The following is a 24,061-nucleotide window of genomic DNA, read 5'->3' as shown; positions in this document are numbered from 1 at the left end:
AAATGTAATTTTTAACCAGTTTAATATTAAAAAATAAAATTGAAAAAGATAATTTTAGAAAAATTTATAAAAAAACAAATAAAAAATATCTTGTGAAGAAAAACTGTAATGTTGTAATCTATAATGATATGATTTTGGTGTGTGAAAAGAGTATTGTGAATGTGGTTGTTGGCTAGTTGAGCTAATAGAACTTCTTGAAAACTATACCACGTGTCTTGGGCATTAGGCTAAATAGCGAACCCAGGACTAAAAGAGTGTAATTTGTAATCAAGCTTTGGACCATGGGTACATTCCATAGGCCATTAATTTCTAGGCCCGGAACTTGTCTCGTGCTTTATGTCACAAGCCTGGTTCTTAGGGTCATAAATCCCGAACCCATCCGTGGTTTTGCATATCATGTTGATGAGCGTGGCTCGATTCATGCTTTTCTTAATCCTCCTGCTGGGTTTTTTTCCCCATTTATTTTGTGAAAATAACCAAGGAAAACAAAAGAAGCCATGAATGGAGCTACCCTTGTAAAAATTACTCAGCATATAAATGTAGGGAGTTACTTTTCCAGGGATGGATTCAACGGCTCTTCATGACTGGGAAGGTTGCAAATTAATGACCCATGTTTGCCGATAAAACTCGTGTCTCCTCCGGGAAAAGCAACGGCAAAATTAAGGCATCAAAATAGAACCGAAGCAATAGGGCATTGACCCCATCCTTGAATAAATTAGCACGCGCATCTTTCATGAGGCTTTAGGAGCATTAATGACGAACAATGGCAGGAAGCATGGAACTCTTCAGTTGGCCTTTGTCCATCCTAAAGTTTTTTAGGGCAAAACACCCCCTTTCTCGTCATTAATTGAAGAGTGATTCCGAGAAGTCTTGTAGATTATCTAATTATAAAGTTTTTGGTGAGTGTGCCATGATGAGAATATTAATTAATTAGGATGCTAATTATAAATCTGAGTATGCATTGAGATTTGGATTCCAGCGAAATTATTTCACTTGGACCATAAACCAACCCAGAGCTTTAGTATAGTTTGATTCGGGTAAATCATTTTTTTTTTTTAAAAAATAAAACTATTTTTTTACATGGGGGATCCAATCATGTTAATTCAAATTAAGTTAATTTTAGGTTAGTTTTTTAAAACTCAACTTAGACTAAAAGCAGGGTTGGAATAAGCTAGCAGAGCTAAATTTAATAGTTGTGGATTCAAGCATTGTTCAAGTTGCGATCCATAACCTTGAACTTAGCGTAAAAAACCAAACGCGGAAGACTATCAATGTAAATTATCCTGTTAATTTAAATGGATATTAATATTTATTTTTTTTAGATTGATTAGTAAATGGATATACGCTTTATGAATATTAAAAAAAAATAATATTTTTTTATAAATACATTAGTTTAAATTTAAATGAAATATTTAAGATTCAACCATAAAATATTTAGTCTCGATATGAGAATTTGGTTTGAGATTTTAGGGATGAGTAAAAAAACCAAAAAACTGATTAAACCGGGAAAAAAATAATTGAAAAAACCGAACCGTGAAAAAAAACCGATTAAAATTTTGAAAAAACCGACCGGTTCGGTTTTGGTTTTATAAGTCTGAAACCGAAAAAACCGAACCGAATCGAACCCAAACCAAAAAAACCCGAGCAAAACCGAAAAAACCGAGCCAACCGGTTTGATCCGGTTTTTATCCTAAAAAACCGAACCGAACCGAAAATAATCACAGGTATGAGATATCATTAATGCAATGCTATGCTATGCCCTTGATGAATAATTGTTGGCTCAACACATTTTCTAGAACAAGTCAACTTCTCATCATACATGAAATCTTGTAAACTCATGAATTGTACATGGAATTGTAATTTTCTCAATCATACATGCTCGTCAAAGGAACAAATTAAAGCCAAGCAATCGGACATTTCACCTTTGACTAAAAATATAAAAGGAAAAGAAGCAAGGGCTGTTCAAGTTTAGTGTTTCTTGTTGGTCTAATCATGAATCATTTTAAGAAACCGACAATAGTGTACCAGCTCAGGATTGATTGCTACTTCTAACGAATTTGGTAAACAAAAAAACCAACGTTTAGGGTTTGCTCAACTCTAGCAATGAATTATTAATTCAAAGTCTTGTTAAACAAAGACAAGCTAGCCATGTGACTACTTGTTTGATTCGGACACTCCATGCCTCCTGTTATATGACATGTGAAGCAATTGACTATGGGATATGCAACTTTTCTTAAGACAGATTTAACTTCAGGTTGGTTGTGTTTGAGAGGGTTTTTAAGAAGAGGGATGGATTAATTAGTGCAACAATATTAATTATTACAAGAGTGATATTCACATGGTAATCTACAAATGACAATATAAAGGAGAGATTTTCATTTTTTTTTTCTGGTTTTGACTCCACAATAAAGATAGCACGTGTTCATTTATTAGACGCACCATTAATAATTTAAAAATATAGACATTTAAATGATCTAAGAGCTTGTTGGAGAGTGTGATTGCGGTTGTTTTTCAAAGTGCTTTTTACTCGTAAATATATCAAAATAATATTTTTTTTATTTGTAAAAAATCATTTTTAATATCAGCTCATCAAAATGATTTAAAAACACAAAAAATATTAATTTAAAGCAAATAAAAAAATAAATTTTTTTTAGATTTTTTCAAAAATGTTTTTAAAACACAAAAACAAATAGGAATTAAATTGAAAAAAGAATGGAGGTATAAACATTTAGATAGAAAAATAATTAAAAGTAGAGAAACTTGATTGAAAAGGAATGAGAGTATAAATGTTCAGATAAAAAACAAAAGTCAAGATATTTGATTGGAAAACTTGTATAGATAGAGAAACTTAATTTTCCTTGCGTTTATTGAGGAATAAATCATTACGATGTGATATTTAATATGATGTAACCAATATTGAATTTATATACACATACCATACATTGTCATATCATATAATAAAAAAAACTTTACAATTCCTGGAATTACTAAGTTAAGGGTGTAAAAGTTATTTATTAAGTTTGTTTTTTATAGGAGGTTATAAAATCAAGTGTATAATTAGTTGGATCGATTAGGATCAAAATATAAGAAAAATATTTTATAATAAGTTCTGGGTGTGACATTTTTTTACTTACAAAATATATTTTCTTGAATTTCTAGTATAAAAATATTCTTCTCATAAAATTAATAGCTGAATATTCACTTGATTTATGACTATATAATTAAATTATTTGTACTAAGTGATCAACAACTTTATACAATTTTCTTAATTATAAAACTTACATTAATTAAATGAAACTCATAATAATTAAGTATTAGCTCATGACAAATATTATAGATCTTTTTATTCTTTCAATTTCTTTTTATAGACTTTTATCACACAAAACATTAAAAGTCATATCTTATTCGTGGCAATAAAAGCATCCTCACATTCATGGTTAGCTGGAAAATGTAATTAGCATGAACATCAGTAAAAGAGTTAACGATATCTTTGTCACAAAGTTTTTCTGTGTTTGGGAAGACTAATTAGGGCCTGCATTACTTCCATCGGATCGAAAAAATTGCCCTTTTAATCTAGTGAAGAGTTTGGGATAATATAATTATGTGAATTTACCAATATTTCCACAAAGTAGATCATAAAACAAGAGAAATAATTATTAAAACCATGTGGGGTTTTCTATCCTAGATTAGGTGGTGTAGAACCAGTATGAGTGATAAGTGCGTCCAAATTAGCTTACAGCTTTCAATTAGTGAAAAGTCATGGCGGAGAAGATGTAACGAATGAATATAATATGAAGAGGATGAAGCAAGAAAATTTGGGATGCCAACCCCACCAACCCAGCCCAAACACTGGCCAATCTGGTGGCGGTGGTCCCATGATCAGTGGCCAACCCTCACCCGTAAGACTAAAAAAATCTGTCAAAAATCATCATCAGTATGAACCATTCCTGGAAAATTCAACATGAGTTGCTTAAAGCCAATCCCATCCCTCCAATCAAACATCGAAACATGTCCTTTCTATTTTTTCTTACTTAAATAAGTAACTCAGCCTCCGTGGGGCCACCCTCCTTCCATATATATCTCCCTGACAGCATGGTTTCCAACACAATCCTCATTTTTTTTAATTCCAGGAACTGGGATTTCTTGAACCGGACTTCTGACCATTTCTTCTGCTACTTCCTCAGGAATTCACATGGTTTGTTTGGCTCTTTTTTTTCTCTCTCAATAACGTTTGCATTCACAGTAACTACTGAAAGTGAACCATGTGTTCCTGTTATAAACTTGCTGCTTTTATCCTTCACTGCACATTAATGTTCTTTTTCTTGGTTTTGTTGTGTTCAGGGTATAGAGGCTGAAAAGTTTTCTGCAATGGAGTACTCTAATGGCAATGTATTTCAACTAGTTGTGAAACAAGGAGAGCCAACTCTTGTTCCTCCAGCCGAGGAGACAGAGAAGGGTCTTTACTTTCTCTCCAACCTTGACCAAAACATTGCAGTGATTGTGCGTACAATCTACTGCTTCAAGTCAGAAGAGAAAGGAAATGAAAATGCTGGAGAAGTGATCAAGAATGCCTTGAAAAAGGTTCTTGTGCACTACTATCCTCTTGCCGGGCGGCTAACAATAAGCTCAGAGGCAAAGCTTATTATAAATTGCACTGGAGAAGGTGCTGTTTTTGTTGAGGCTGAAGCAAACTGTGCACTGGAAGAGATTGGTGACATAACAAAGCCCGATCCAGACACTCTTGGGAAGCTGGTTTATGACATTCCTGGTGCAAAGAACATACTGGAGATGCCTCCTTTGGTGGCTCAGGTTTTAGAACTTCTCCAAATTATGTTTTTCATGTTTGTTTATTTTTCGGCTACATTGCTTGTAAATTGTGGACTAATACTTTTAGATCGAAATTGTACGTTCAGACATGTACTAGATATTTTTAGGTGCTTGTCTTGAGTTTCATTCATCATCCTCAAAGATTAAATAGCACAATGATCGTTTGCCTGCAATTATTTTAAATTCTGAGACATTAACTTCAATATGGTCTAAGGTGCTAATTAACTCCATGTTCCAGGTCACCAAGTTCACATGTGGAGGATTTGCACTAGGATTGTGCATGAATCATTGTATGTTCGATGGCATTGGTGCTATGGAATTTGTGAACTCATGGGGTGAAACAGCCAGAGGCTTGCCACTCTGTGTCCCTCCATTCATTGACAGAAGCATACTTAAAGCCCGGAACCCTCCAAAGATTGAGTACCCCCACCAAGAATTCGCCGAGATAAAAGACAAGTCCAGCACAAATGACCTTTACAAAGATGAAATGCTCTACAGCTCCTTCTGTTTCGATTCTGAAATGCTTGAAAAGATCAAAATGAAAGCCATGGAAGATGGGGTTCTTGGAAAGTGCACTACTTTTGAAGGGCTCTCAGCTTTTGTATGGAGAGCTCGAACCAAGGCACTCAAAATGCTGCCTGATCAACAAACAAAGCTCCTATTTGCTGTCGATGGAAGGCCAAAATTTAAACCCCCCCTACCAAAAGGGTACTTCGGAAATGGAATTGTGTTGACCAATTCGATGTGCCAAGCAGGGGAACTACTAGACAGGCCACTATCACATGCAGTGGGGCTTGTTCAAGATGCAATTAAAATGGTCACAGACAGTTACATGAGATCTGCTATGGATTATTTTGAAGCAACAAGAGTTAGGCCTTCTCTGGCTTCGACTCTACTGATAACAACTTGGTCTAGGCTATCTTTCTACACTACAGATTTTGGGTGGGGAGAGCCAGTTCTATCTGGGCCAGTGGCATTACCAGAGAAGGAAGTCATCCTGTTCCTATCTCATGGCAAAGAGAGAAAAAGCATAAATGTGCTTCTGGGTCTGCCAGCTTTAGCCATGAAGACCTTCCAAGAAATGATACAGATTTAGAGATCATTTCACGTTTATTTGTATGTTCTTCTTATTTTTCACCATGGTGGCTGTATTGTGCTTGTCCTACACTATTGTTTAATCAACTGAATTGATTATTGTTCCTAAAAGTCCTTGTTAGAATTAGAGGTGAATTTATGTTCTTGAACCTAGAGTTTACCTCATTTGTCAGGTCATGCCCAGTGGAATTTGTGTTGGCAACATTCTTATATCTATGTGCTTGTGGTTGATATTAAGATTTAATGAAAAATTCTATTCAATTTGGTTTGTGTGTGTGAGAGACTTTCACATTTGAATGTGAACTAGATTGTACAATCATGATATACTCAATTATGCTCTGAGATTAAAATGTCATCACTAACTTACCATTTATGGCAATTATTGTTGATGGGTATGGATTTGCGATCCAGAGTTCCAGACCAGGGAACCTGGTCTGCATTATTAGACATGTAAAATAGGCAGGGATCTCAACAACTAAATAAAAAGAGTTACTAGCAGGGGGTATTGGATTAATAGGAACTTGACATTTTCTAAATGATTAAAGGTTCATCATTCCTTGTTATACATCGGGTATTTTTTTTGTAGCAGAAGTTTAATCTAAAAGAAAAGGGAAAGAGCTAGGAAATCTTGGCCGCACAGCTAAACACTAAACTTTACATGCACAAATCATTCAAACATATTAGTATAAGCTACAACAAAACCAACATAATTAAAAAAAAATACTGCTAATAAATAATAATTAGCTCCCAAGATTCTGCATAGTCTGCAGAATAGAAAAAGGTGAGCAAGCCTTGATGGGCTTGGGAGAATAGGGTGGCAATGGAAATTGCATATATTTTAAAGGAAGGATTAATGAAGGAATTCAAGGTTTGAAGAGAAAATTTAGGATTTAGACAAATTGAAAGAAAGCCATATAGTAAATGACTTAAGGCTTTCGATTTCCACATAAGCCAGCATCTGTCTTTGATGGTCTGAAATTCAGTGCATTAAGGCTGTAGATGCAGAGGTTTTGTTGTTTGACTTTGATTGCAATCTCATTTGTTGTGGATTTGTATCCAGGAACATTGCATGCTTTAGATGAACTCGACATTAAGCTTGCTTCACAGGAGGAGTCAATGGCTGCTTGTGCACATGCAATTCCATCAACAGAAGGTATTTCTAGCTTGTACATTCCATGCTTATTTGTGGTTCTGTTCACTGAGAACGATATCTGCTCTCTGGTTTTGGGCCAACTTGCTTTGAACTTGCAGTCTATTCTAACTTCAGCACCTGGATAGACATTAGTATTTGTCAAAAAAAAAAAAAATTCAGAGACAATGCCAGTATCTTAACATAGAAAGCTTACTTCCAATTTCTAGAAAAAAAATTGAAACTAATTCTAGGTTGGTGGAGATTATTCGACCTGGTAAGAAGTAGCTGTGTCTGGAGAAGCTGTTGTTGGAGCAGATGTCGCAGTAAACAAGACCCATTACACTGATATGGGCACTAGTTTTTTTAGATTGTTCAACCTTCGAAGACATTGAGTTGATAAAGAAAAATGAGAGAAAAAAGAGAACAAGGGGATTCATGGCTGCAAACTTTGGGAGACAGGAGAAAATAACAGTTTTACAAAGGCTTCTCTATATATGAAAACTTGAATAAATTAGATTTTAGCGAACGGCACTCAGAGCATTATCATATAGTTGAAGATGAATTTTGTTTTGTGGATAATGAGTAGCAGCAAGGAGTTGGTGGAGATCCAACTGTAAAACATGAGAGTTGAGGAGATATATCTTTTTCACAAGAAACAAAGGCATGTGAACTTCATTTGGCATATATGGAGCTAGATGTGTAGGAAAGAGAAGAGGAAGCAGACTCTTTATGGGGCAGAGTAGCTTTTTTTTGAAAGATTTGTGGGGCTTGAATTAAAGCCCTCTTTTTTTCATATAAGCTCATTGCAGAAGGTCTAGGTATTTATAGGCTTACTGCTCAGATCATTGTTTCTTGTGATTAATATTTGATTCAAAACTCCCCTTTGGATGTTATGGTAAAAAAAAAAAAATGCAAGTTGAAAATATATATTAATTAAGCATTAATGAAATTCAGCAAGACATTCATCTACTGAATTTATTGCATGCATGTTCATATGCATGCTAGTAAATACAGAAGAAGACAAGACTAGACTATAACCTAATGGATAGAGAATGTTCATTCTCTTCATGTGAGCCTTAAATGGCAAGCATGAGAATTCACAGGTCTTATCACCATCAATGAGGAGATTAACCAGAAGAAGATTATGTGATTTATTTGCAATTTAGAATCGCCAGAAACTTGTCAAGTGCACAATGAAGAAAATATAGATTTAATTACAACTTAAACTTACCTTCCTTCACATGGCCTTCTTCCCTTTTTTAGCAAAAGATGGCCTTCTTTAGGAAGCTCAGAAGCTAAGTAATATGGTTTGATATCATCATAGCTGAGTTGAAAGAGCTGTGGAAAAACGAGAAGGACATGGATAATGCAGCATCCCTTCCTCCTTCCAAGTTCCAATGGCTAAATTATGAGGGAGAGGAATGGAATCCCAAAAGGGAATCGGTCCCTTGTTTATGGTTGATAAAGAGGCATGGCAGAGGGTTGCTAGCTAGGCACCCGTGTGTTTCTTTCAGTCACGAACAAATTTTGCTGCCAAGATGATGCAGCTGTGCTGTCCATGTCCTTTTGTCACATCAAAGTAAATAAATTAAATGAAAGTATGATAGGAGATGTATTCTTGTACTTTCTGATTTATTTCATATTTTTATTTTTTTAATTAAAAATAAATATATTTTTATTTTTTCTATATCTATCATGAAACTTTAATGCCTGAATATTTTTAAAATAAAAATTACTTTGATTTCTCCTAAAACTTTTAACTGTACTTTTGGGGCATAAGAAAAGACAACACAACAAGTCCTTTCAAAGACTACACTTGCATATTTCAATCCCAAAGAGAATTTGACATTCAATCCCAAAGAGAATTTGACATGATAAATTATCCTTCACTAGTTATTTATTAGCGATTTCTCTGAATTACATTGTTTTTATTAAAATATTACTTTTTAGATATGTAGGTTTTTTCAATATATTTTTTACATAAAAAATTAAGTTTATGTAAATAAAAAAAAATTATTAACAATAACTAAAAACAAAACTAAAATAATTAAGTGATAGATGTAAATCAAGATATTTGGTCCTGCAACATGAAATATTTATCTAAATATATTTATTGAATTTGTTTATTAAAATTAATCTTTTATTAAATCAAACAACAATAAAAATAGAAACATACATGAAAAGGATGGAATAAAATAAAAGAGAAACAAAAATCTCATGCAAAGTTGCACATATTAGAAATATTATTTAAAAATAAATATCTAATATTTTTTAAAATAAATTTCATATATATATAAACCTTTATTCAAAAAAGGTTTGCAAAACCCGTGAGCTAGGTCATGGTACCAAGACAAACCAATAATATTTTTTTAAAGATAACCACAAAATGATTTTATTTTAAAATAATATCGAGTGATCAAATCAAAAAATAAAATAAAATAAAAAACAGGATATCGACCCGTATTAACTTTTACAACATGTGATCCATGTTATTAGATTGGAAGCCTAAATGAAAAAATCACGAAGCCTAATCCTCAATCCCCAATCCCCAACAAATCCAACATTAAAGGATGAGACCAAGAAAAGAATCAATTACACAAAATGATCTAAAACAAAAAAAAATTGGAATCAAAAGAATGAGGGTGAAAGTCAAAATAAAAAGTAAATTAGAGGGCAATAAAAAAAAAGAAGGGTTAAATTGAAAAGAAAAATTACTTTAACAAAAGAGAAAACAAATAAAAAGAATAAGAGCCAAATTGAAAAAAATAATACACCATAAAATTTGATTGAATGATGAAATTGAAAACCAATAAAATTTTAACAAAAAGACCAAGGAAAAAAAAATAGAAATCAAGAGAATAAGAATTGAATTTAAAAAAAAATAACATAGGAAAAACTGTCATTTAAGGACTAAATTGAAAACAAACAAAAATTTTATAAAAAAGCCAAGGAAAACAAAATCAAAAATAAAAAAAGACTAGAATTAAAACACCAAAAATAGAGAGGGCTAAGGTGTATATGGCAAATTGTAATTGAAGGGTTAAATTGAAAACAAATAAAACTTTTATAAAAGTGTCAAGGACAAAAATAAAAAATTAAAAGAAAAATGACCGGAATTAAAATAACAAAAATAAAAAGGGCAAGGTGTACCTTTTAGGGTAGGAGAGAGAAAAAAAAAGAAAAAAATTGTCATCAACAACAAACCACTTATCAGACACTGTCACACGCCGTACCAGAAGAAAAAGGGTGAGACAACGCTTTCAAAGACATTGCAGAACAACAAATTTGGCCAACAGAAGGTGGTGCATGCGTTTCCTATAATGTTCTGATAAAAAAACTAATTATTAAGAGCAAACAATCTAAAATACCCTTCATGATTCTAGAGTTAACAAAAAAATTGATGTGAAAATACGAAATCACCCTTAAACATTTGCCTTGTTTTTTTTTTTATTCTAATGGTGGAAAAGTCATTTTACTATTTTGTAAAAAACAGAAGGTAGAAATACTCTTGGTCACAGTTCAATTATTTTTTTAGTGTAGGGGTAAATCAATAATATAACTGTTCAAAAAAGTTGAAAAGAAAAAAAAACCCTAACAATCATTCTAACAATCATTTAATGATCAATTCACCATTGAAAAAGACCAAATCACCCTCAAAATCAAGGCACCCTAATTTTTCTTCAAAGGACAAACTCGTAATTTGACTGTCATAATGAATAGTTTTTTGTGTCCATGTGCATAGTATTTTGCACACTGTTTAGCCTACGTCTTTTATTATTTTTGTTAATACTACCATAGGCCTATGAGATTTTTTCTCATTCATCTAATACCTAATGGGTCAAAACCCACTAAGTTCTTGAAATCCAATTATTATCAAAACTATGGAAGCTCATGAGCTAATGTATATATGCATGGGTTTACAGGTTTTTGTTCTTCCTTGCACTTTGTGCAGTCTTGAAGATAAAGGTCCTAAGAATCAAACATAGAGATAGTTATCATCGAAAAAAAACCTTGTTACTTTTAACTGTTTCGAGACGATGTCTTTAAAATTAAGATTAAGAAAAAATTACTCTTACCCTCTTGTAGTTTAGTCATTTTTTCACTCTACCTCCATTATTTTAGAAATTATAGTTTACCTCTTTGGTCAACTTAAAACTTAAAATAAGATAAATTTTTTTACCCTTCTATGTATAATAACACAAATGATAAATTAGTTTCCTTTTCCAATCTTTTCCCCTTCCTCCCTTCCTTTCTCTCCATTCGTCTTTACTTTGTTTCGATCAAAACTCTAAATTAGAATAACTAAATAAAAACAAATCCCTTAACAAAAAAAGGAGAAAAATAAAAACTAAATCGAACCAATCTTTTTTCTTTTGCACTTAGGATTTTTAAAAATTAAAACTTAAAGCTAAAACTCTAAATCAAATTGTCGCCATGTTGATCTTCTTTTATAATTTGAAGTTTGACCCCAAGTATAAAATTAGAGATTGAGGGTTTGGGTCTGTGTATTTAGGCTAGTCCATTAAACTTTTCTTTCTATGTAATATGTTGTGCCTATTCTTCCATGTCTGAACACCATCCTAAGTTTTTCATCAGATAGAGGTGGTAGATGAGCCTCATATTCATTTGATAAAATTTCTTAATGTAATTGTTAAAAGGGAAATATCGGTGAGCTACAAGTCAAAAAGGACAAAATTGGAAAAAGTAGTCGCCGATTAGTTTTATGATAACTAAAAAACCCTAAATGGTCTTTAAGAGGTTTTAGGTAAGAAGTTGATTATGTAATAGGAAAGATATGATCACCCTATTCATTCTACCTAAGATAGATTGTATAATTGTTTGTTTTAAAATTAATGTGTTTGTTATGCTTGGGGGTTGCCTAAACCTAATATTTTTTTTATTTTAAATTTATATTAAAGAGTTGTTTTGGATTTGGATCTGAAGATGATCTAATTCCAAATTTGACTAAAGGACAAACATTGGACCTAATATAAACATGTAATTGCTAATTCAAATACTCAATAATCAACATCTAAGGATAGGAATCGTGAACGAACCATCTAATCCTAGTTGAGTTCTCGAAATAAATGAAAACAAATACATAACACCACAAATAAAAACACATAAATAATATAATAAGTGACATGAACGTGTATATACTAATTCTATTATCTGATATTTAAGATCCAAGGATAAGAGTTGTTTAGCGGGTCATCTCATCTTGTTCTCAAATACAAGATAGTAGATATATGATAAAACACGAAATAAACAAAAAATATAACACAAAAAACGGATTGAGAATTTTTATTACAACCAAAGCATTACGATGAATATACATATGTTCACACTAAAGATATCAATATGAAGACCAATCATTACACCTCTGATAAACCAAATTCAAACTCAATCCTTCCAACATCATTGCAGGGCATTGATTTTTATCCTTGCTTTACATATAAAATATCAATCCTAGCCTATTTCATAAACCCAGAGTTTCCACGCAATGGCACAAGCCATAACACCTGAAGTATTCAACAATCATACATAAAAATCAATAATATTACAAGATACTCAAAAAATAAACAAAAATCAACAATGTTATAAATTATTTAAAAAAGTAGACAAATCAATATGTTAGGGTTCAAAAATGACCTTTTAGAGCTACTAATATTGATTGGAAGTTGTGTAAACTAGCACAAGCAGTGTTGGGAAAATTTTTAGTGATGGCATGTGTCTCCATTTACTGAATATGACTCCATAAAAAACCCATAAATGGTCAAGATTTAGGTTGATATGGTTGTTGATATATTTAGGTTGATTCAAGTTGTGATTAAGGTTAATTTTAAGATTGACTTGGGTTGTGATTGGGATGAATCTTAAGGTGAATTCGAGACTAGCTTATGGTGTTGCTATGAGATATTGTGGTGGTTTACATGGGATGGTAAGTGGTGGATCAAGATTATTGGTTTAGTAGATGGTAAGGGAAGAAGACATGACAATGTGGCGGAGAGAAAATGGTAGGTGGTAGTAAGAGAGGGAGGAAAATGAAGAGCTATGTTAATGTTAGTAGTTGGACATGGTGGTTGACGATTGAAAATGGGTATTGTCGTGAAAGAAAAAAAATGATGGTTGATGGCTTTTAACTCGAGAAAAGAGGATGAAGGGTGGCTAGTTTTTTTGGTAGCTTTTCATTTATTTCTCTCTCCCTCTTTTAGCTAGGCTCTATTTGTTTCTGTGGTGCAGTTTGTGTTGTTTCCTAACTGTAAATTTTAAAGTATTTGATTAATCAACACACACTATAATATTGCACAGGCCTTACTGAAAACTCTTTCTTGAAACTTTTGTTAAAAAAATTACAATTTGTAGCTTTTTTTAAATCTATTTTTTCAAACCACAACTACAAAAGTTACCACAAAACTAAACATACATTAATTTATAGACTAATTTTTAGACTTGTTTCCATGTCTATTTGTATGTGGAGGGTTTTTTCTCCTTTTTTCTATATCTTGAGCCCTTATTTATAGTATTGAACCTTCTAAGAAATGAAACCTAGTAATTAATTAAAATATTTTGTTGTGTATGAAAGAATGAAATAAATATATCTAGATTTTGTTGAAAAACTAAAGGTGTATGGCTTGATTTATATATGAGATTTGGGTGAAAAAGATGATCATTCTTTTCCAATTAGCCACCATTGAGCAAATATTTTTTTTCCATCAAAACATGAGTGAAGGGATGACTTGATTTATACGAGAGATTTTATTAAAAAAATCAGATGAACATGACTTGATTTAAACCACTAAGATATGTGAATTGAATACAAGGAAAAAATGAAAAAAAAAAGGTGAGCTTAGAATGAAAAATCATTGCGTAACTCAACCCTAATGTATCTCGCTTTTGGATTCCAAAACAAAACAAACCATAAGAAAGGTGACCCATTACCCAAACCCGATGTATCTTGCTAACAAACCAGAATTCACGATTCTTAAAATATAAACTCTAAGTAATATACAAAAACTAAACTTCTTGAAGAGATTGTTGAAGTTGATAAGGATAACATGGTATTGCTTGTTACCATAGTAGGGATAACAAGGAGATGACTTTGGCTGATTTTTTGGTATCCAAAATCCAAATGAGTGTCATGAAATTGAGGTTAATTTTGCATTGCATATGAAGTATTTGATGAAATACCACTATGAAAGTTTTAACTCTTTTTTAAATTTTTACAAAGTTGTAATACAAGTTTGATGGAAAAGTAGTAATTATATGTTTGATGACAAAGTTATAATATTAATATTGCAAGGGCTTTTTAGTCATTAATTAGAATGTAATTGAAATCCTGTAAATAATTCAATCTTTTTTGTTGATATTTTTTGGCACACACGAGTAAGGATATAAAGTGTTATCAACTTATAAATTATGGGATGTAAACTATAATTTTTAAAAGAATAGTGACAGAGTGAAAAAATGATTAAACTACAAGATTATTAGTGTGATTCTCTCAAGATTAAAGAAAAAATATACTCCTTGTCATAACCTATTTTTCGGTTATTCTCTAAAATTTACCATTTTTCCTTTTAAAAAATAAAAAATAAAAAATAATAGCAAGGAGACTGGTGATGTGGAAAAAACTGGTGAGGGAGGATTTTAGATATGCATAAAATCAAGCTACAATTTTGAATGAAGTCGGAAGTCTAATCGTACCTTGTTGTGCCCAAAACTTGAGAGACAATATACATTTAAGGTTAAATTAAATGATTATTGGACGAATCTGCATAAAAATTAAGTCGGTGGACATAATTAAATTTTTAATAGGTCAATTTGATTTAATCATTAGCTGAATTTATGGCTTAATTATATTTAAGAATTAATTTGAGTCCAATTAAAGGATTTAATTAGGTGCAAGGACTTAATTATACTTTAAATTGATCAAATTAATTTTATTAGGGGCTTAATTGGTGAAACATTAAGTTTGAGAGCTCAATTTGGGCTTAATTGAGAATATTAGAATTTTAAAGGACCAAATTTATTTTTTACAAAGTCAATTGGTTCAAATCATGGGTAAAATCACAAGAAAATCAAAGTTTTGGGGTCAATTAAGGGCTAAATTGAAGAAACTCACGGCTAATGACCATTTTGAAAAAGGTGTCAAACTCTAAGGACTCATTTGATTGAAATCAAGAGTGAAATTGAAGAAATTTAAAAGTTTAATGGTGAATTAAGGGTCAATCTGCATAAATCTAATACCAAGGACTAATGTGAAAAAGACACTAGAATTTGGGGCTAATATTGAAGTTCAGTAGGGACAAAATTGCATAAAATAAGAAGTTTGGGGTCAATTAGGGGTGTTATTGAAAGCAAGGTTGTCAATTCCGTTCTGTTTCGCCCGGAATGGCCGAAACATTCCATACAAATTCAAAAAACGGAACAAAACGGAACAAATTTCATCTCATTTTAAATCTCGGTCTGTTCCGGATTTTTCGGCTAAATTCTGCCCGGAACGTTCCGGTTTCATTCCACATGTTTCGTTCCGCTCTTGAAAAGCCATTGAATCAAATTGAACCTTGTTCAATTTAATTAATTAAACCACTCAATTATAAAAAGCTCTTTTTTATTACTATTTTCAATAACAATGATATTGATAATAAAATTGAAAATTATTATTACTATTTTCATTAACAATGATATTAATTTTTTAAAATTAGATTTATCATTAATATATATGGTTTATATTCATGTTGTTTTTTTTTCATGTTTATACTTTGTAGGAATTTGAGCAAAACAATGGATGCTTTAGATTCCATTAGCCTTGATAACATTGACCTAACTTTATATTTAAAATATTTGTGTTAAAACATTTTACTTTCATAATATTTTGATATTTTGTTTAAGTTGAATTACTTTAAGTTAAAGATCTATTTAATCTTGACTATTTAGAAATATTTTAAATTTTGAAATTATATTTGTTTGGCATTGTGTTTGTATTGCATAATTTATAATTAATTTATCTTGAATTTGAATTATGTTTGTTATATATATATATGTGTGTGTGTGTGTGTGTGAACAGTACAACCCCGAAACGGCACGCCGAAACACTCCGAAACTGAAACATTCCATTCCAATTGAAAAAACAAAACACCTACCGAAACGGAATTGACAACCTTGATTGAAATAAATTAAAAACCAAATGACCAAATTGAACTTTGTCCAAATCCATAAATTAAAACCTTAAAAGCCAAAATGACACCGTTTCATTTAAATGAAACAATGTATTTTGACCAAAACGATGCTAGGTTTTACCCAGACATTAAAAAAAAAAAAAGACAGACCAGACAACACGTCGTCTAATACTATTCAACTTCTTCGTCAATTTTTCACTCGGAAACTGATCGGGTGACCACATTTTCAGATCATTTAATGCTTCATCTCTCAATCAAACCAGACAAACCATACACTAACATGATGGCTTGACACTTGACCATACCCCGATATGGTACTTTCTAGCCGATTGACATTATAACGTCCTTGGCACTACCCCAAAGAGACTAACTTAAACAGCCTTGAGTTGCCAGAATTTGACATTTCATGATGGCAACTTTGAATCAATGGTTGAGATCCTTCCGGTTCGAATCAAGGGCCAATATTTGGCACCAGTAAAGACAAAATCTTCCTCTTCCACCTCTATAAATAGGGGTGGATTCCATGCATTGAGAAAGTAGAAATCAGGGTTTAAAGTTGACAAAAAATCATCCCCCCTAATTTTTTTTTTCCAGTTCCTAGCCTTTCTCTTGTCTCCTCCACTGCCATAACTTTGGCTTCTTCAACCACAACAACCTCCCCCACGTCGTGATTGATGACGACCCAACATCTTTGCAAACCCATCTCCTCGCTGGTGATAGAGACAACCACCACAAGCTTTCCCCTTTCCACCGTAAACTTCCTCTTCTTCCTGCACCACAGCAACCCAGCCACCAACATCTCCAGCCTCCATCGTGAGCTACCAATACTTCCACAGTTCTCACGCTAGACCAGTGATGGCAGCCGCAACCCCTGCGCCAAGTGAGCTTTTCCTTCTCCTTCCCCCTTTGTTTTTCTTATTCTTCTGCACGTAAACATGTAGAAAATGAGTTATAATTCACGTTTTGCTTTTTACAATACAGCGTAGTCATTGGGCTGAGCCAATGACAAAATTATATGTTTGATGGCAAAGTAGTAGTTATAATATTACAAAAGCTTTTTAATCATTAATTAGAATATAATGATAATTTTGTCAATAATTTAATATTTTTTATTGATATAATGATAAAGTGTTATCAACTTATAAATTTTAAGATGTAAACTATAATTGTTTTTTTTTTTAAATAGAGGTAAAAGAAAATAAGAACTAAACTACGAGATAATCAATGTGATTTTCTCTAAGATGAAAAAAAAAAACATGCTCCTTAAAATATATTGTTTATTTTTTATTTTTTGATAGACTTAAAATATGTTTTCTTAATTAAGGTAAAAAAAAACATAGGCCAAGGTACCATAAAGATAAAAAAAAAAAAAATCAATAAGATTTAATACTATATATATTTATTTTGCGATAACTCACCAAAAATATATATGTTGCTGACGAACTTTATTTAAGGTAGTTGAATATTTTCTAATCAATCTATCAATTGTGTCAAATATACTACATTAATTAAGCATCTCTATGCATCAACCCTAGCCCTCCATTTCATATAGATTTTGCTTTCTTCATTTTCCTATGGAGACAGTATTTGATTGATTTTTTCTTGGTACAAAAACAGTATATGATCACACCGAGTTATTTCAATGGAAAAGAAAAATGCGTTTGCCCCTAAAATTCACCATGGCCATGCTCCGGTAACTATAAGTGTTGTGCTGTAAAGGTTTTTTTGTGATCTCTTCCTTTTGTTTTCTCTGATAAGGTTTATTCTTTGCTTGCAGAGGTTTTATTTGAAAGTGAATATTCAGTGTTGTTCAGCCTGTCCTAGGAGGGCGAAGGAAAAGTTGGAGAAATTCTCTGGTTCTCTTTTGCACCCATTTCATTCCATATATTTCTTTTAGTAAAGAAACATGCTTTATTTCAATAAATATGAATGTAATATCTCTAGTATCAGTAGCATGCTTGATGTTTTTATGGGCCATCATGTTCCCAGATAGTCTCATCAGCTTAGCCACATGTATTTTTTTGCAAGTAAATAAGCAACTGGGTTTCCATTTTTTTACTAGTTCTTAGTAAAACTCGTTGTTGTTTCTTCCTTTTATTTTGTTTTCCATTTGCCAGGAGTGCTTGCAATCACCATTGATACAGAACAAGGTTTGGTAGCTGTTACAGGCACAATAGACCCTCAAATAGTTATACAGAAATTTGCAAGGTGGGGCAAAAAAGCAGTGCTTTGCTCCCCCGAAAAGGACCCTGTCAAAGGAGACTCATCAGACTGTTCTTGCTGTGACGATGACTCCGATTCTGAATGCGACTGTGATCGAAATTACGATGAAAAAGTATCTAAAAGCCAGAATATTGGTACTACTGGGGCCCAACCTCCAATTGTTTCTAGCACCAAAAAGAGAAAGAAACTTTGCTGGCTTTTGGGTTTGTTTAGTAAATTGCAGGATGCTGCTAAACCCAAATTGCCTCATGGTGCTCCTCCAGTTTTCAGGCCCAACAACACGCAGGCTCCTGGCAATGTGTTTTCTCTAGGAATGTCTGCTATGCCTTACGGAGGTTCAAGACCACAGTTCCCACCATGTTGGGAGAGGCCACAGTATGGAAGTCAAATTCATGGACCAACTGTGTACGGAAGTCCAGCTATGCTACCATATCCACATTATATTCAGCCAACGTACCCACCACCACCAGTACTTCAGCCACCTGGTTTTTTTCAATCAAGACCTCCACCACAGTATAGGCCCATTATCCATTATTCCAGATATGAAGACAACTATGTTTAATAGGTCAACCGCTTGAGACAGCCTTGTTTCTTGTTTATGACCAAATTAGGACTACAAGCTTGGTAACAATGATATGTTTAGATTCCATTCTCCCTATTTGTTCAAAACTTTCTTCTTTTCATCTTGTTCATGCATGAATGTTATTATAATTAGTGTGTCTTGGTTAATATGGTGTAGGGTACTTTTTAATTAAAAATATATTAAAATAGTTTTTTTTCAGATTTGTTTTTAATTTTTTTTTAAATGTTAAAATCATCGTAAATAACTATTGAAATCTACATTAATTTGATATTTTTCAGGCAAAAAATAATTTAAAAAACACTTTGAAAAAAGAAGTTATTGCAATGTCAAACATGCATTAATGTATATTTGATATTCTAGTTGTTTTTACGGTGGTTGTGATTTAAAATAACAAATTTTAAAAAAAATTATACATTATAGCTTTTCTAAAATCAAAATCCAAAATAATTTTTTTAGTAGAAATTATGCAAACCAAACTCCTTTAAACCAATAATTGGGGCAAAAAGTAATCCCAACCACAAAAACAAAACGATGCTAAAACGGTATTTTACTTGTAAACACATCAAGACTAAACAGACCTCGTGACAAACTTAAGTTTTCAAACTTAGCTAGAACTTTAATGGAGATTTCCAGTAATATAACAATAAAACAGTGAAAGATGCGTGCCTTGACTTAGCCATAGTTTTCGGCCAGTAAATAGTCCAAGAAGATCATATACAATGAATGCTAGAAAGCTGTTTATTCAAGGCTTGGCTCTTGAACTCAGCTGCTCTTCATGCGGACATCATCATGTATGCGGAAGAAACTAGCAAGACGACGGCTAATACATAGCTGTATAATTTGTTAATTCTTACGCATGGAAACAATTCGTGAAACAAATTAAATTTGTTTTGTTCCTCCGGGATCCTATCAACCAATTACAGACAGTCATTAACTACCTGCTTATTTGTTTTTCTCAAGAAAAAAATAAAGAGCTACAAGTTTCTCTTGCGCCTTAACGTTGAAATTCCAAGTTTTTGCTTGCACTAAAAACAGTGCATGACCTGGTCTAAAGAACAAGCTTCTGGGTTTTTGTTTTTATTTTGAGAAGAAGCAATTCCTTATCTGCACTTTCTTGATTTTTTTAGTGGTGGGATATACTGATATATTCCAGGGCTTCTTTGTCTGCACAAAGTCCTCGCTCCCACGTTTGGCTGTGAGGTCAGGACTAAGCTCCAGTGTTATGATCAGTGATCAGGATTAGGCTCAAGTAGGCCTGCATGCCTAGCCACTGTCAATGAGCTAAACTGTGCTAATGCATTCAAGACTTGAAAGTAAACAAAGCTGTACACGGCCAGATTGCAAAGACAGAAGCTATAATTTTTTGAAGGGTTGGATTATTTATTTCACTAAATATACGGAATTAAAATTATTTAAAAAAAAATAGAAAATTTTAAATTATAACCCTTTAAAAGTTTTTCCCCAATTTGGGCCCCAAAAATAAAATTCCTAGCTTCCTCACTGCTCACGGGGGCACAAAGGGCCATTGATCCTGGCTAGTTATTGTATTAGCCTAACTGCAATCTAGCTAGAAACTTTTGCATGGATGTGTAGCTGATCTTGAAGTTCTTTCAGGGCTACTGACATGAACTAAAGCCTGAATGTTTCTGGTTTGACTCTCTCTATGCACAGAAAAACTAAAAAAAAGAAGAAGAAATTAGTGTACATAACAGCCTTGTATATACCATGATTTAAAGGTTTAAGTAAAAGGGGATATACGCATAGATATTTCATCCTGGATTTATTAAATAATTTAGTTGTTGACAAATACAAGAGAAAGCTTTGTCAGCCAGATTGGACAAAACACTCTTGTTCATTTACATTGTCAATGGAAATGTTTCCATGCCATGAGGCAAGTTTTTGATTGGCTAGATAGGAATGAATTAATGAATGCGTGGAACGTGATTCAAAATTGGCTTTATGTAACATGCGATGGTTAAGTGGTGATGTTTAATATCGCTGGTTGAAACTATACTTTTTAAGAATTTAAATAAAAAATTATTTAAAATTAATTTTTTATATATTTTCATATTATTTTAATATGTTAATATCAAAAATAATTTTTTTAAAATAAAAAAAACATAATTTTAATATATTTCTGAGAAAAAAACACTTTGAACCACAACTTCTACCTCACTTTCACGCAATCCTTAAATGAAAAGGTTGTCTTACTTTGATTGTGAATATTCAAATTTCTAAGTGCTTGGGTTGGTTTTATGGTTAAAAAGGTTAATTTCTTAATTTTTTAAATTCAGTATTTAAATAAATTTAATTTTTTAAAAATACATCAGATCAATGTAAATGTAAGTTTTTAAAATCATTTATAAAAATAATAATTTATTATTTACCATCGAATAGTAAGATAGTGAACCAAAAATAGTTGTATTGTTTATATATATATATAAAAAAAAAAAAAAGATGCCGCCTAAGAGCAAAAGGAGTTAGGGACAAGCACTTCATTCCTTTGGCAAATCCAAGGCCCAGGCGGCGCCACCGACGACAACCTTGCCCGTGTCTCCTTTTTTGTCCTCTTTTCCCCCCTCCTTCCTCCTCTCCATCCACCCCTTTTTTTATTATTATTATTATTATTCTTTGGTTTTTGCCCGCCATTGTATCACATATTTCGCTCTTGTAAAATCAATGGGACTTTGATTTTGTAAATTAGCAAAACTAGCCACGATCCGCTCTAGCTTAGGATTGATTTTTCTTACAAGAAGAAGAGTCACTCCTTGATTTCGTTATTTATAATTTCAGTGAAATGGGATTTTTTTATAATCGAATGATTTATGTTCTAACCCATTAAGATTGTATTAAGAGAGTTAATTAAAATTGCCATGTTAGAATATGTCGTCTAGTAAGACCAACTATTTTCAATAGAAGCCTTAATGTCACAGTACTCATATAGTAAAAAGGATAAGGTTTTCTGTCTTGCAAAATAATAAAATAATATTTTGTTTTAATTATTAGTTCTTGTAAATGTGTTAATGTTATGTTGTGTAATGTTAGGCCCTCCTCGCTAGTCTATAATATAAAGAAACAAATATAGATGGTCAGTGGTAAGAGTTTGAGACTAAAAGATTTGCTCTTTTTATGGTCTTAGATTCGAATCATGTAGTTGCTAATATGATGATCACCGGAGGTGCCGAACACTCACGTTAAAAAAAAAAAAACAAATGTAATTCTTTTTGTCATAATGCATATGGTAAAGTCCTTTTCAGAATATTGCATTGTTGAGGTCCTTGTCCGAATTGCCATTTTCAGTGGGCCCATATCCCTCCTTTTCTTTTCTAAAAAACAAAAAAAATTTTAAAAAAGGGAAAATCGTGCCTCTCTTCATTATATTTTATCACAAATCTCCAATCAAGTATTGATGTACTTTCCAATTTAAGCTGTTGCAGAATGAGAAAGGGTCCAATTATTCCAAACTCTCTTGTTGAGCTGGGCCGGCCCAAGAAAGTGGGGCCCCGCCATGAAAATGTCATTTAGTGCAAGCACAAGCATTCCGCAGGGAGATGACAAATCAAGTCCCTAGAGAAAACTGCTAGGCTTTGGTTGATTACAGAGAGAGCTTTGTTAGGGGTGATAAAATTGGTGTCTTGAATCACTAACCTCCAACCACACGGCGTTGGATTAGCGTTTTGTCTCTGCCTCTCTTGCCCTTTCCGATGCATACTGGACAAAGAGACAAATGCCAAATTCTGTCCAAATAAAAAGAGAAAAAACAGCCCCCCTAGCTTTTCCCCTATAGCAACTAGAAGGGCTAGCTCTAGCTTCATGTGAGCGAGCAGCATTGGAGAAACACCAAAAACCTCACTTTCGTTTTTTGTTTGAGCGAGGAATTGAGCAAAGTATAGAGAGAAAAGATGATTAATGCTCTCTGTGGAAGCATGGGGTCTCTCAAGAGCGAGAACTCATGCAACAAGTTGCAACCAACTTCTCCTAATGAGTCATCATCAGTCACTGAATCTAAAAAAACTACTCAGTCTTTTGAATTTGAACAAAATAGCCTAACCCCAACAAGCCTAAACTTACCTGCAGTCAAATTTGAGTTGGATGGAGATGTTGAAGTCCAGTCACCTGATAGTTCCATGTGGGAGAGCTTTTTCACTGATAATTTTGACTCTGACTTCATGATCTCATCTCCAGTGAGGAACTTGCCATCGCCACAAACTTCAAGCTACAATCACAATTATGCTCATGCAATGCAAGGGCAGAGTCTTTCAGGCTGCTCTCCTCCTAGATATTTATCTCAGCTTGGAGCTGCTTTCAGTAGTATCCACAAAGGGAAGGGACAGAGTCCACTCCATAGAATGTGTAACTCTCCAAATAATCAATTCATGCAAGTTGAGAGCCTTTCTTTACCAGGTATTGAGGACTTCTTGGATGATTTTCAAAGAGATGGGTACGGAGAAGGATACCAACAACCACCTAAGATGTCAGGCAGCAGTGGAAGTTCAACACAATTGTTTGATATGTCAACCACAGTTCCTGCAATGTTGGATTGCTTGACTATACAGAATCCCTCCAGGTTTTGTTCTGGATCGGTGAGTGAAACATCATCAGGCTCACCAATGACACAGGAGAGCGATATTTTTCAGATGGGTTCTATTGGAATTGCACCATCATCACAGAAACTATTACAGGAAAACCAGCAGCAGCCGCAGCCGCTGCCACAACCAACAACACAACCACAGCCTCCACCAACAACCCAATCCCTGCAACAGCAACCACAGAGTCTTAACCATACCTTGATGGTATCTCTTCCTATTGGCTCTGAGCAGGTAATCTCCCCCCCCCCCCCCCCCCAACCATCCAATAATAATAGTAGAAAAGGATATCATTGCTTAACATGACAAGACAACAAATTGGATCTTCATGAATCTATTTCACTTTTAAGTGAAAGGTGAGGGTGAATATGCACGACAAAACTAAAGACGTTCTGTCTTGAACTACTTGCAGAAGTCCTATTCTAATTGGTTAGGG

General features: G+C 33.1%; 4 protein-coding genes across 4 annotated transcripts in view; 3 read left to right on the top strand and 1 right to left on the bottom strand.

The window, feature by feature from the left end:
- Nucleotides 1–4,033: 4,033 nt before the first annotated feature.
- On the top strand, nt 4,034–6,186 carry LOC7456253 (omega-hydroxypalmitate O-feruloyl transferase). The gene is made up of 3 exons (XM_002298608.4): nt 4,034–4,195; nt 4,342–4,809; nt 5,066–6,186. The coding sequence occupies exons 1-3, from the start codon at nt 4,193–4,195 to the stop codon at nt 5,921–5,923; spliced, it is 1,329 nt and encodes a 442-aa protein (XP_002298644.2). The 5' UTR covers nt 4,034–4,192; the 3' UTR covers nt 5,924–6,186.
- A 364-nt stretch (nt 6,187–6,550) lies between these two features.
- LOC7495804 (major pollen allergen Ole e 1) lies at nt 6,551–7,855 on the bottom strand. Its single transcript, XM_002300092.4, has 2 exons — nt 7,326–7,855; nt 6,551–7,192 (listed from the first exon to the last, which is right to left on the bottom strand). Exons 1-2 carry the CDS (start codon nt 7,489–7,491, stop codon nt 6,849–6,851), a joined length of 510 nt encoding a protein of 169 aa, XP_002300128.1. The 5' UTR covers nt 7,492–7,855; the 3' UTR covers nt 6,551–6,848.
- Nucleotides 7,856–17,875: 10,020 nt separating this feature from the next.
- LOC127904099 (heavy metal-associated isoprenylated plant protein 36-like) lies at nt 17,876–19,018 on the top strand. The gene is made up of 3 exons (XM_052446020.1): nt 17,876–17,926; nt 18,011–18,089; nt 18,351–19,018. Exons 1-3 carry the CDS (start codon nt 17,876–17,878, stop codon nt 19,016–19,018), a joined length of 798 nt encoding a protein of 265 aa, XP_052301980.1.
- Nucleotides 19,019–22,860: 3,842 nt separating this feature from the next.
- Nucleotides 22,861–24,061, top strand: part of LOC7495805 (GRAS family protein RAM1) — a 3,043-nt gene continuing 1,842 nt past the window's right edge. The window contains exon 1 of the mRNA XM_002298611.3: nt 22,861–23,859. Within this exon, the coding sequence (XP_002298647.1) occupies nt 22,942–23,859 (918 nt within the window). The 5' untranslated portion in view covers nt 22,861–22,941. The remainder of the gene's footprint in view (nt 23,860–24,061) is intronic.

The sequence above is a fragment of the Populus trichocarpa genome, chromosome 1, assembly GCF_000002775.5.
Source record: "Populus trichocarpa isolate Nisqually-1 chromosome 1, P.trichocarpa_v4.1, whole genome shotgun sequence".
NCBI classification, from domain to species: domain Eukaryota; kingdom Viridiplantae; phylum Streptophyta; class Magnoliopsida; order Malpighiales; family Salicaceae; genus Populus; species Populus trichocarpa.
Note: the sequence above shows the minus strand (reverse complement) of the source record. Positions and strands in the feature narration are given on the sequence as shown.

Excerpts from the sequence above, each read along its gene's own strand:
- LOC7456253 (XM_002298608.4), top strand. Across the intron at positions 4,810-5,065 it reads TGCCTCCTTTGGTGGCTCAG|GTCACCAAGTTCACATGTGG; the intron begins GTTTTAGAACTT and ends TCCATGTTCCAG.
- LOC7495804 (XM_002300092.4), bottom strand. The coding sequence starts at position 7,491 with ATGAATCCCCTTGTTCTCTTTTTTCTCTCATTTTTCTTTATCAACTCA. Across the intron at positions 7,193-7,325 it reads ACACAGCTACTTCTTACCAG|GTGCTGAAGTTAGAATAGAC; the intron begins GTCGAATAATCT and ends ATGTCTATCCAG.
- LOC127904099 (XM_052446020.1), top strand. The coding sequence starts at position 17,876 with ATGGAAAAGAAAAATGCGTTTGCCCCTAAAATTCACCATGGCCATGCT. Across the intron at positions 17,927-18,010 it reads TTCACCATGGCCATGCTCCG|AGGTTTTATTTGAAAGTGAA; the intron begins GTAACTATAAGT and ends CTTTGCTTGCAG. Across the intron at positions 18,090-18,350 it reads AAAGTTGGAGAAATTCTCTG|GAGTGCTTGCAATCACCATT; the intron begins GTTCTCTTTTGC and ends TCCATTTGCCAG.